This window comes from Staurois parvus, unplaced genomic scaffold, assembly GCF_062004578.1.
Source record: "Staurois parvus isolate SC_StPar_1 unplaced genomic scaffold, SC_StPar_1.0 ptg000362l, whole genome shotgun sequence".
Taxonomy (NCBI): Eukaryota; Metazoa; Chordata; class Amphibia; order Anura; family Ranidae; genus Staurois; species Staurois parvus.
In genome coordinates this window covers 4504838-4518094 of record NW_028318158.1, presented here as the reverse complement: position 1 = coordinate 4518094, position 13257 = coordinate 4504838, and the positions used below count along the sequence as shown (strand labels likewise).

Here is a 13257-nt window from a genome sequence, read left to right as displayed (position 1 = left end):
TAACATTGATACGGTCTGGATCACAAATCAGATACAACTAGAAATGCACAAAAGTAACTCAAAGGCTAAAAATAAAATGTTTTATCACAATGGAAATTAGAATGATTTTGAGTCAATTTTATTTTACATTTGTAAGACAAATACAATTGTATGTTATCAGTTATCAAAATAGATATAAAACATATGTTCTAAACATTTTGTTTAACCACTTTAGTTCAGAAGATTTTACCCCTTTCATGACTAGGTTGTTTTTTGCTATGCTGCGCTGTGCTACTTTAACTGGGCATGCAACGCTGTACCCAACTGAAAATTATCTTTGTTTTTACACAAATAGTTATTTCTTTTGGTGGTATTTGAACAACACTGGGTTTTTTTAATTTTTTTGCAATATGAATGAAAAAGAAACCGAAAATAAACAATATTTTTTGCTTTCTACCATAAAACATATTCAATAAAAAAAGTTTAAAAAAATCAACTGTCTTCATAAATTTTGGACAATATGTATTCTGCTACGTCTTTGATAAAACTATTTCCAGTAAGTGTATGTTGATTGGTTTGCAATAAAGTTATAGTGTCTACAAACTATGGTATACTATAATGAGACTGCAATCTGACATTAACTGATCCTGGGGGGTACTGACTAACTGCCAATGGGCAATCAAGGGGTTAAATGTGTGCCTAACTATGTGTATTATGTGTAAAGTGTGCTGTTTTACTAACGATCACCAAACCTAAAATTGCCAATGGCCAACAAAGATTGTGGGATTTCTTTTTTTTTTTAATACTGTGATGGTGATGGGGTTAAAAATACCACTGACCACCATTGACTGTGGGATTATCTCTTTTAAAGGTGTGTGTGTTTGGGGATGGGGGGGGGTTAAAGCGCCACTGACCACCAATGATTGTGGGATTTTTGGGGTGTGTGGGGGGATTTGGTGTGCCATTGGCCACCAATGATTGTGGGATTTTTGTGGTGTGTGGGAGGATTTGATGTGCCATTTGTCACCAATGATTGTGGGATTTTTGGGGAGTGTGAGGGAATTTGATATGCCATTAGCCACCAATGATTGTGGGATTTTTGGGGTGTGTGGGAGGATTTGATGTGCCATTGGCCACCAATGATTGTGGGATTTTTGGGGTGTGTGGGAGGATTTGATATGCCATTGGCCACCAATGATTGTGGGATTTTTGGGGTGTGTGGGAGGATTTGATGTGCCATTGGCCACCAATCATTGTGGGATTTTTGGGGTGTGAGGGGGGATTTGATGTGCTATTGGCCACCAATGATTGTGGGATTTTTGGGGAGTGTGAGGGAATTTGATATGCCATTAACCACCAATGATTGTGGGATTTTTGGGGTGTGAGGGGGGATTTGATGTGCCATTGGCCACCAATGATTGTGGGATTTTTGGGGTTTGTGGGAGGATTTGATGTGCCATTGGCCACCAATGACTGTGGGATTTTGGAGTGTGTGGGGGGATTTGATGTGTCATTGGCCACCAATGATTGTGGGATTTTTGGGGTGTGTGGGGGCATTTGGTGTGCCATTAGCCACCAATGATTGTGGGATTGTTTTTTTTTTGGGAGGGAGGGGGTGAATTAAAATGTCACTGACCATTAATGTCTGTGGATAAAGAAATTAAAGGCAGATGTAAGCAAATCCAATTTTTGTTCTTTTTATCCTTTTATATAGTAAAAAATAAAACTGGTTATTAAATACCACCAAAAGAAAGCTCTATTTATCTAAAAAAAAGTGATATAACATTAATGTTTAAAATTAATGTAATCCGTGTTGCATGACCAAGTTATTGTCAGTCAAACTATCACAGCACTGAAAACTGAAAAAAAGGCCTAGTAGTGAAGGAGTGCAGTACATACGAGCTGCATAATCTCCTTTAGGGAGATTTTCCTTCACTTCCTGTCCTATAGACACATTATGAAGCAACAAGTAACAAATGTTCCCAGGGGAAGATTTCCCCTCTATTCCTGTCTTGGTGACAACTCAAATTTTAGATGTTTCCCATCACCTTCAGATCCAATGATAATAGTCATTAGGACAAAGAGAGAAGTTTCCCAAGCAGAGACACACTCCCATCACTACTGTATTTAAAACTGAAAGGAAAAAACCTGAAGTCCTCCTCCCTCTGAGCGACTGTTACTAGCTGGGCCCTTCAGAATAATATCTCTGCCTGTCCAGGCTTTGTGTAGGACCGGTTGCCTAGTGAGCGGTCAGGTTCTCAGAGCAGCTGGCCAGGAGATAATATTTGTACGACTCAATAAATGAAGCAATCATATCACGCTGAAGAGTGTATTAGAGAGGAATTTCCATATTACAGCATCTGATACTCCCACCTTGGTTCCTCGTTTCTGCAGAGATGGCCAGTTCAGCAGAGAAGATAGTAATCTGATATCAGGCGAGGTCTCTATTAAGCTTTTCGCACGGAGAGCAGTTTTCTGTTGCGTGAACCCAGGTTACAGTCTGGACTATCACTCATTAGGCCGGCGATAACTCGATGAGCCAACTTCATTAGCCCAAATGTGACCTTTGGAGGCATTAAAATGATGTGGTTATAAGACCTGGATCTAGTCTAGACCACACACAGGATATAATGCAGCATGAGGCACACAGATGAGACTTTTCTTTATCTTTTTTTTTTTGGGAAAGGTCAAGGGAGTCAGACTAATAATAATAGTAATAATAATAATTGTAGAGTTTTCATTAGAGATCTAATTGCTGATATTCTAAAGATATGTGAAACCAGCAAGTATTTATAGCGGAACTTCACTCATTCAATCGACACAATTTTTAATCCTTATGCTGCTCGCATTAGTGAATCGATGGGAAAGTAGACCATATTTACTTGTTTTAGACTGTTTTTATTTTTTCTGTTTTTTTTTCAGTTACTTCTTGGTTTTCAGGCCTGGGCCAAAATGATGTCATGCATCCCAGGAGTCTTCTGGAGGGGAGGAGGGATTTTCTTAGCTAAGCATACCCTCCTGCCTGCAGGCCTGAGCTAAGGGCAGATGGATTCCAGGAAGTAAGTGCTTTATTAATAATCTGCCTATACTTAAGATGGCCACAGCCATAAATCCTAGGGGGGTGTTGTTCAAAGCAGGGGCGGACTGACAACTCATGGGGCCCCTGGCAATAGGGGATCATGGGGCCCCTGAGTCCTTGCCCAAACTCAAAAAAGCCTATGAAAAGGTACCAGGGGCATCTCATGGGGCCCCCTACTGACCCCGTGCCCTTGGGCAGTGCCCGTGTTTCCAAATGGTCATTCCCCCCTGGCTGTGATTCCTCAACAAAATAAAGCATAAAGAAATGGATGAATGGGGGAGTTTGCTTTGGACATTAACTGCTTCCCGACCACCCGGTAGCAGAACTACTGCTACAGTGAGGCAAGGCTGTGCAAAAACATGTATATATATGAGATTTCACATTTCCAGGAAGGGGGAACGCGCTGAGGTTTATAACTACTTTAAAAAGGTAGAACTATACTTCGTTATGAGGATAGCAGCATTTAACCGCGTCCACGCCAGCCTATAGCAGAAATACTGCTACAGGGCAGCACAGGTGTGCAAAATCACGTCCTACTCGAGCCGTCGTTGGCAGCTACAGCTGTCAATCACCAGGTCCCAGCCGGTGATCACCTAGGAACACTGACGGGAGGGGACTGTATGTAAACAATTCAGATCTCTCCCCTGTCAGCTCCAGCACGCTGCTTTGTATGGCTGTATATATAAAGCAGTGTGCTTATACGGTAAAACACACACAGCACACAGTTAACCCTTTGATCGCCCCAGTTAACCCCTTCCTGCCTGGGGTCATTAGCACAGTGTCAGTGCTTTTCATTAGCACTGATCACTGTATTGGTGCCACTGGGGATGTCAGTGACAGTTAGTCAGTTCCCCCCCAGTGTCAGAATGCCCACCGCAGTCCCGCTATAAGTTGCTGATCGTCGCCATTACTATATATATAAAAAAAAATTCCATTATATATACCGCCATTTGTAGACACTATAACTGTCACATAAACCAATTAATTTACACATATTGGGATTTTTTTTAAGCAAACACATGTAGCAGAATACATTTTGGCCTAAATTTATGACGAAAGTAGATTTTTTTTTTCAAAGTTGTTGGTCTTTCTTTGTTTATAGCGCAAAAAATAAAAAACACAGAGGCGATAAAATACCACAAGATTGTCAGATAATGTAAACACAGCACCATATTGCACACAATGGCCTGGTCAGGAAGGGAGGTAAATCCTCTGGAGGGCAAGTGTTTAAACATTAATTAGTGTTTTTGGTTTGTGGTGCTCAGTGTAGTTCCGCTTAAAAGGGAGTTTTTTTTTTTATATCAAATAATAGTTATATCAAATAATTTTTATTGAAAAAGTTTTTAACTTGCATCCACATGCATATATTCCATACTGTACATACATATAAGTTAACATACCTCCCCCCCCTTCCGACACATACATTGGTGTCACACACCGATGTGACTTGACAATTCAAATCGCATGACAAGTCACACCGAATGATCGGCAATGGAACCTTCTAATTGGTGCAACTCTGAAGATTTTTGAAAAGTCTTCACTACTTTTGCTGATTTCGGGTGCAACTTGCATAGACATCTGTGCATTAAGATGCGCAGATGTTTTACAAGTGGAACCTGAAGTCGCACTGACATCCGACTTCGAAATTGTGTGACTTCAAGTGAAGTCACACGATTTCAAAGTCGTATTCAGTGTAAACTCGAGCTTACCCATATTATTAAACCAATTAGGCAGTTTTCCCAAATATAAACATAATATACATTCCTTATAAAATGATTCTAACATTCTATTCAGCACCCTCTCAGAGGTCAATGTCATGTATCATTGTATCCACCCACATTCCCCATATTTTCTCAAATTTCTTAAGACTCCTTTATTTCGTGTAGACAAACTTTTCACTTCTTACAGTATTTTTTACTATTTGAACCCATTCTATAATTGTTGGAGGGTCCGATGCTAGCCATCTCTGTGCAATAAACTCTTGGGCCTGAAATAAACACCTAAGCATCCATATAGCCCAATATACATCACTTAGGATCCTGTCCCAAGGACACTCCAAACTCAGATTTATGCTATCAAGAATATCTAACCAATACCTATTCCGTTTGGGGTATCTCCATAGTTTATGGATGAGGTCACCAGTCGGATCCCCACATCGCGGGCATGCAGCATCTGGACATCTTCCAAATGTAAACAAACTTTTGGGGGGTATGGTATGTTCTATGTAATAAAATAATGACTTTAAATATTAAACATTAATTGGTGTTTTTGGTTTCTGATGCTCAGACGCAGCGTAGTTCCGCTTTTAAGGCAGTTTTCAATGTGAATTCATAACCTAGGGAAATTATACTACAAAGGAATGCTTCGGGATTTTATATATTCTGCATTTCCTTTCTTCTTTATTAAGTGTTCTTGCATGGCAAGACCACTTACTGTTATCTCACATATATATTCTTATTATTATAGCCAAATTTACCACCCTAACGCCTCCCACAGTTTTTACACTACATAGACAGTAATATACGTTTTTGTGGTGAAATTGGTCCCATAGGAATGAATGGCAGAATGTTCAAAATTAGAGTGGGAGCTGACAAAAGCTAGAGTGTGAGCTGAAAAATCAGGACCTGATTTCTAAACTGCCATCACTCCCTCATTTTCAAGCCCACCTACACAAATCTTATATCAAAACATCCTGATAGTCCTGATAGTTTCCACAATATGACCATTTGTTTGCAACTCACGCCTTCCATTGACATTCATTGAAACTCCACTCTAGCAACCTCAAATTTGAAGGGCAATTTCTATACTGCAACCACTCCAGTTGTAGACTACTGGTGGAGGCAAGAACACTTTACACAATTTCCCCAGAAATTGTAGCTTTTCTAGTTTACTTTATATTGTTCCTTCCTTCCTTTCTTCTCCTTCTTCCTTCCTTCCTTCCATCCTTCCTCCAGCATCTTCTCCTCGGATCCTTCCAGATGCCAGTGTTAGGACATCTTCATTGACTAACACAGGATGATGTATTTACTGCACACGCACAGCAGTCAGTCACCTTGGCACACAGGGACCTTGCCAGCAATGTAAATTCCTTCAGTTCCACTCTAAAGCCTATTTCTGGGAAAGGTAAAAATCCTCCCTTCCAGTAAGCTGCCCTCATACTGCAAGGGTGAAGTGCTCATTTTGGTCTAAGGTGCCAGAAAAAAACAGTTTTAATGACCTGATCACCACTCCACTAGCAGCTGGCACTCCACTGCTCTCCTCCATGCTCTGGTGGTGGTCTGTCACTTGGCGTCCTCATGTCCAATACAAGGTTATGGGTCCTGCATTCTACTTGATGATGTCAAAGGTCTTGCAACCGCAGAAGTGCAGGGGAGAAGAGGCTGCAAGGACTGGTCTAGCGGTACAGAGGAAGCCTCCGGGAACTGAAATCGGGTAAGTAAATCTGATTTTTCCAGTCCCCTACCCCTAAATGAGTATTTAACCCTTGCAACATTGGGGCAAACCCACTGCAAGGATTTTTTATTTATTTATTTTCCCAGACATCAGCTTTAAACACACTATTCACCTGTTATACTAACTCAGTGGTTTCAGAACTTTCCAAGTCAGTGACCTGTAACGCAGATCAGGAGTTCCAACTTCCCTCTGGCTTTTCTTCTGGATCAGTAATTCAGAAAGTATTGAAGGATCTAGCAGTGTTAGAAGGAGGTCAGCAGCACGGGTTCCTGTTTTTTAGAGTCATGAACTCAGGACAAGTAAACAGGTCAGGAACACCAGATAAAGTCAGAAGTCCCCATACGCATACTTGTTCTGGGAGAGGAGGGACTGAAAGCATTGAAGCCAGAGTTTCAGCATGACCGCCAGGCAAATCTTACAGACAGGTTTCCTTTAATATTGTATTTTGCTCCGTACCAAAAAAAAAAAAAAAAAAACAACGATTGCACAGCACTGGCAAACCTTACACATGACGTTTATTGGCACATGTAAATAACATGACTGTATCTTTGTGAGTGTTCAAGACATAATTTGATATAAATTGAGCGTGTAAATCAAGCATATTCCCACTAAACACATAATAAAACGCAAAGCTGTAGAGAAAAATCAGACGGAGCCCAAGATAAATTCAAGAGGCCAAACCGAAATTATTTGCAGGGTGGATGCGCTCCACCAACAATATACAATGGTGTAATACTTAAAGGGACAAAATGTTTTATAACTTAGCATATACATTGTAATGCTAATTGTAACCATAAGTATAATAAAATGTAATTACAGGATAATAATATGAGTAATAAATGCTTCAATGTATTACAATTTTGCTATGAGACAATTGATTAGTTGATATCTTTGTTGTTTGATATCTTTGTTATTAGAAAATGTCAAGTGCAGTGCTGAAAGAACCATACACTTGTATAAACCTTAATATTGATAACACACCTATACAAATGTATAATATCAACCACTCCTGTGTACAATTAAGTGCAAAGTTCCTTTAAAATATAAATCTGCAACACAATATTCAACATAAATATGTATGACCTATAGTAAAAAAATATTGCCCTTCAATCCAAATAAAACAAATATATAAAATGTGCAAAATAAACTGTGTGCACCAATAGTGAACGTTCCCAGGTGTAAAATTGTACTACAATGTATAAGGGCCAATTCACACTGTATGTGATGCCAGACGTTTTACTGCATGCTAAAATGCCTGCCACTGCAGGGACACACAGGAAACAATTGTTTCCTATGTGTCCCATTCACACTGCAATGCAGCCTAGTGCGGTCTAGCAGCATGCAGTGCACTGGGCTGCATCACATTGCTGTGAGTGAAGTTTACATTTAGTACACTTCAAATAAACTCCCAGCCGGTATAGCGGCCCAGTGAGTAGCTGGGGATTCAGATTTTACCACCCCCCATCCTGGCTCCCTAAGGCAGTTGTCTAAGCCCCATTATGATTGCACCGGCCCTGACCACAATGGAAAAACAGAGTTAATTTATCCCACTCCCGGGATCCAACGTTACATGTAAGGAAACGCAGACGACAAACAGCAGTGCTCACTGTTGTCATTTCTAATATATCGCCGTAACACCATAAATAGCACTTACATAATGATAATAAAACCAACATTACCTGATAGGTGACAACATCCTCAGAAATAAATGATCGATGCGATGCTCAGCCAGTCCACAGGGTATTGTAAGCCACTTCACTCTGCAGAGATCACTAGGGAAACGTGACAGATAGCGTGATGACGCCAGCAGACTCCGCCTTGCCACGTGTATAGTTCTTTTCAGCGCTACACTTTTTTGAGAATTTCTATTTCTTTGAGGTGCTAAATACTTGTGCTGGCTGGCGCTTTCATATAGAATCATATGTGGGGTTGCACACGTAGTTGTTTTTTGAGTTGATAATTTTGTTATTACTTAATACATCAAAATAATACATTTATTAACCACTTGCCCTCCAGAGCATTTACTCCCCTTCCTGGCCAGACCATTTTTTGCGTTACTTTAACTAACAATTGCGAGGTCATGCAACGCTGCACCCAAATGAAATTTATGTCCTTTTTCCCAGTAAAGGAGCTTTCGTTTGGTGGTATTTGATCACCTGTGCATTTTTGATTTTTTTTTGCGCTATAAACAAAAACATCCTGACAATTTTGAGAAAATAAAACAATATTTTTGACTTTTTGCTATTAAACATGTACAGTAAAAAAATCAAAAAATCTAATTTCATCATAAATTTAGGCCAAAATGATATTCTGCTACATGTCTTTGCTATAAAAAAAAATCCCAATACGTGTAAAGTAATTGGTTTAAGTCAGGGGTGTCCAAACTTTTTTGGAAGAGTGCCAGATTTGATGAAGTGAACATGTGCGAGGGCCGACCATTTTGCCCGACATTCTGATGAACCATTAAAATTAAATGCAAATGAACTATTTTATGCAAAAGTTTATTGAAAACGGCATACTTTTCATTTTGTGACTTGGATGACAAATCTAAACAGGTGTTAAATCACTCTGCCTTTAATCTAAAAAAAACAGGAAGCTGAAATCTGTCAGGAACATTAGAAAGTACATTACACAAAGTATGAAGGTTGTCTGTCAACTTTTAAGTTCAAAAAATGTGAACAGGAACATAACACCAAGTATACATGTGTTCAAATATATTTAGAACTGATTTAGACCAACTGACATTAACTGAGATTTTACAATGTATTCCTCTCAATTGAAAAAAAAAAAACTTGACTGCACTAATGTGAAGGGTGAAACTGAGATCTGGACTGCAGTACATAGACTAGGTCTGGTTCAAAGGCCGTGGTTTTGATGCGCAAAATGTCACGCAGGTGAGAGTCACTTAGTCTTGTCCTCACACGGTTCTTGTTAAAGTTCATAACAGAGAATGTCTTCTCACACAAATATGTTGAGCCAAACAAGCTCAACATTTTCTTAGCCAATGTTCGAATCTCTTGAAACCGGCTCTTATCCAGTTGGCGGTAAAAGTTCACAAGAGAGAGCTGTTGGTGACGACTGCGTAACTCGCTGTCACCAAGCAGCTCAATGAGCTCAAGCTGCAGCTGATCTGGAGCATCATCGGGGTCAACAGAGAATGGAGAGGAGAAAATGCTGATCTCCTTTTCAATAGCTGCAAAATCTTGAAAGCGCCGTTTAAACTCCCCAGCCAGAGATGCGATGTCCGCTGCATACCTACTCGTTTGTGCACTGATATCATCCTGTGGAAAACTGTTCATTATTTCCTGCAACGCTGAAAAGTGAACAGTATTGGGCTGCGTTTGTGACAAATGCCTTAGGAAAAGTTGCAGCTTTGTTCCAAAGGCTTTGAGGTGTGAATAAAGCTGGTTCACCGCTGCATCTTTGCCCTGAAGACTCGTGTTCAGTACATTCAGATGCTTTGTTATGTCGACTAGAAACCCCAAATCAGCCAGCCAAATAGGATCAGATAGTTCTCGCATCGGTTGTCCCTTTGTTTCCAAGAATTCTCCAATTTCCTTTCTGAGAGAGTAGAAACGCTGCAGTGCAGACCCCCGACTGAGCCATCTTACATCATTATGATATAAAACATCTTCGTATTCAGCCTGGATATCCAGTAAAAACTGTTTAAACTGGCGGTGGCACAGGGCTTTAGAGCGGATGCAATTAATGGTCTTTAGCACCGGTTTCATAACATGATCATATTTGAGATGTTTAGCACAGAGAACTTGTTGATGAATGATACAATGAAGTTTGATAGCGTTGCCTCCTTCTTCAATCACCTTGTTACAGATTAGGGTTGATAATCCACTTCGTTCACCAGTCATGGCAGGTGCCCCATCAGTAATAATCCCAGTAACCTTGTTCCAAGGCAGTTTCATGTCATCTATGGCAGAACTAACAGAGACAAATAAATCTTTTCCTCTTGTTTGGTCCTTAAGGCTCTGGAGGTCAAGCAGCTCCTCAGTCACATTCATTTCATCATCCACCCCTCTCAGAAAAATCAGCAACTGAGCTGTGTCAGAGAGGTCCGTGCTTTCATCACAGGCTATTGAAAAGAAGTTAAAATCAACTCCTTTTGACGTTAACTGTCTCTTAATATCTGATGAAATTTCTTCAATTCTCCTTGCTACAGTGTTACGAGCCAGGCAAATGTTGGCAAACTCTTGCTTCTTCTCGGGACAGATATTCTGCACCATTTTCATGATACATTCTTTGATAAACTCACCCTCAGCAAAAGATTTGCAATTTTTAGCAATTAACGCTGCCACCTCATAGCTAGCCTTTGTGGCATTTTCATTTGATTCATGGGCTCTTGTAAAAAATCGCTGTTGTGACATTAAAACCGCTTCAAGTTGCTTCAACTTTTCACTGCGGTCGCGCCCTGTTAGCTTGTCGTATGTGCTATGTCTCGTCTGGTAGTGTCTCTTGATATTAAATTCCTTATAAACAGCCACAGTCTCTTGGCATATCAGACAAACACAGTGATTCCGTATTTCAGTGAAAAAATATTCCACTTTCCACCTGTCCTGGAAGCGGCGGCCCTCACTGTCAACTTTTCGTTTCTTATTTGTAGTTGCCATTATAAAAATTGGACAGAAGGGGAGAAGTTATGTAGAGACTACGAGGAGCAGAGGGTGGAACAGCAAAGATAGGATACTGTAACACAGGCAGACAATAGCAGGCAGTGCAATAGTAACAAATCAGATCATCATGGCATTATAGCACAGTGATGGACAGTCAGGGGTTAATGAAGGGTATTACCAGATTCCTATATGCTCCCTTGTCTGCTTTAATGTATCCTGAGCACAGCCCTGCCTGCCTGTCAGTGTCTTGTCTGTTTTTTTTACTTTTATTATTTTGCCTTTGCCTTAATGGTGGCCCTTGTGGCTTTGTGTGGAGGCTCAGCACTCTCTGGACTTGGACTTGACGTCATCAGCCAGCAAAGGGAGAAGGAAAGCCCAAATCTCGCGAGATCTCGGAGGTCGCGAGATTTGGGCTTTGTTTCTCCTTGCACTGTCCCTCGGCACCCGTTCCGGACCCCACAGATGAGCTGCCCAATATATATTTCCCAATATGTAAGTTATATAACTTACGGTCCTCCTCTGGTGATTCTGCGAACGCCACAGAGGACTCCAGGGATCTCTCGAGCGGGAATGACGTCATCAGCCGGCACACAGAGAAGGAAAGCCCAAATCTCACGAGATCTCGGACGTCGCGAGATTTGGGCTCTCCTTCCTGCGCCAGCTGATGCTGTCAAGTGCCGCAGCTAGAGATCGCTGGAGTCCTCTGTAGCTTTCAGGGAATCACTACCGGGGGCCGTAAGTTATATATTTGGGTAGCTCACCTGTGGGGCCGTTTCAGTCTGGAACGCGGGCCGCAATTGGCCCGCGGGCCGGACTTTGGACATGCCTGGTTTAAGTGAAAGATATAGCGTTTAGAAATGGTGGCATATATACTGGATTATTTTTTCAAATTTTTTTTATCACTAGTAATGGCGGTGATCAGCGACTTATAGCAGAACTACGGCGGCATCCTGACGTGGGGGGAACTGACTTGGTGTCACTGACATCTCCAGTGACACCAATATAGTGATCAGTGCTAATAAAAAGCACTGACACTGTACTAACGGTGCTGGGCATGAAGGGGTTAACATGTGGGGCAAGCAAAGGGTTAAGTGTGCTGTGTGAGTGCTTTGCACTGTAAGCACACTGCTTTGTATGGCTCTGCTATGCAGAGCCATACAAAGCAGTGTGCAGGAGCTAACAGGGGAGAGATCTGTGTTTTTTATACACATGTCTCTCCCCCTTCAGTAATTCTCGGAGATCACTGGGTGCCGGCGGGGAATCACCGGCCGGGACCTGGTAATTGACAGCTGAGGGCGCGAATGGCAGCACCACTGCAAAATCATGTATATATATATATATATGATTTTGTGCACCTGTGCCACCCTGTACCAGTATTTCTGCAGTTAAGGTTGATTTATTAAAGACAACTAGACTGTGCACTTTGCAAGTGCAGTTGCTCCAGAGCTTAGTAAATGAGGGGTGCCCTGCTGACTCCCATCATCCAATCATAGCCAAGCATAAATGCTGTTTTTTAATTTTCCTTGCATGTGATTGGGTATTATTTGCAAAGTGAAGCTCTACCTCATTTACTAAGCTCTGGAGTAACTGCACTTGCAGAGTGCAACTGCACTGTTAAAGTGCCCAGTCTATTTGTCTTTAGTTTTCTCTCCCTGCAAAGCAGCCACCTCTCTCAGTAAAAGCAGCACATATTACACGCATTACACACTGGTTAGGTACACAATTAACCCTTTGATTACCCCTAGATGTAAACCACTTTCCAGCCAGTGTCATTGGTATAGTGGCAGTGTACAGTATTAGCACTGATCACTGTATTAGTGTCACTATTGATGTCAGTTAGTGTCCTTCTCAGCCAGCGTCAGCTAGTGCCAGATTACCCGCCACACTATCACACACACTAAATTAATAAAGAAATTTGATTTCTACATTTTTTTATTTGGATGTTTTGTAAAAGAAAGTAGAAAATATCTTTTTTTTTTTCAAACTTTCTTGTCTTTTTTTTATTTATATAATAAAAAAAACCTCAGTGGTGATCAAATACCACCAAAAGAAATCTCTATTTGTGTGAAAAAAACATATAAATTAATTAATTTAGGTACAGTGAATCATGACCTCACAATG

The 13257-nt window shown here is 40.8% G+C and overlaps 1 protein-coding gene across 1 annotated transcript; it reads right to left on the bottom strand.

The window, feature by feature from the left end:
• Positions 1-9312: 9312 nt before the first annotated feature.
• Positions 9313-11133, bottom strand: LOC149456374 (general transcription factor II-I repeat domain-containing protein 2-like). Its single transcript, XM_089684995.1, has one exon. It carries the CDS (start codon positions 11131-11133, stop codon positions 9313-9315), a length of 1821 nt encoding a protein of 606 aa, XP_089541121.1.
• Between the last annotated feature and the right edge of the window lie 2124 nt (positions 11134-13257).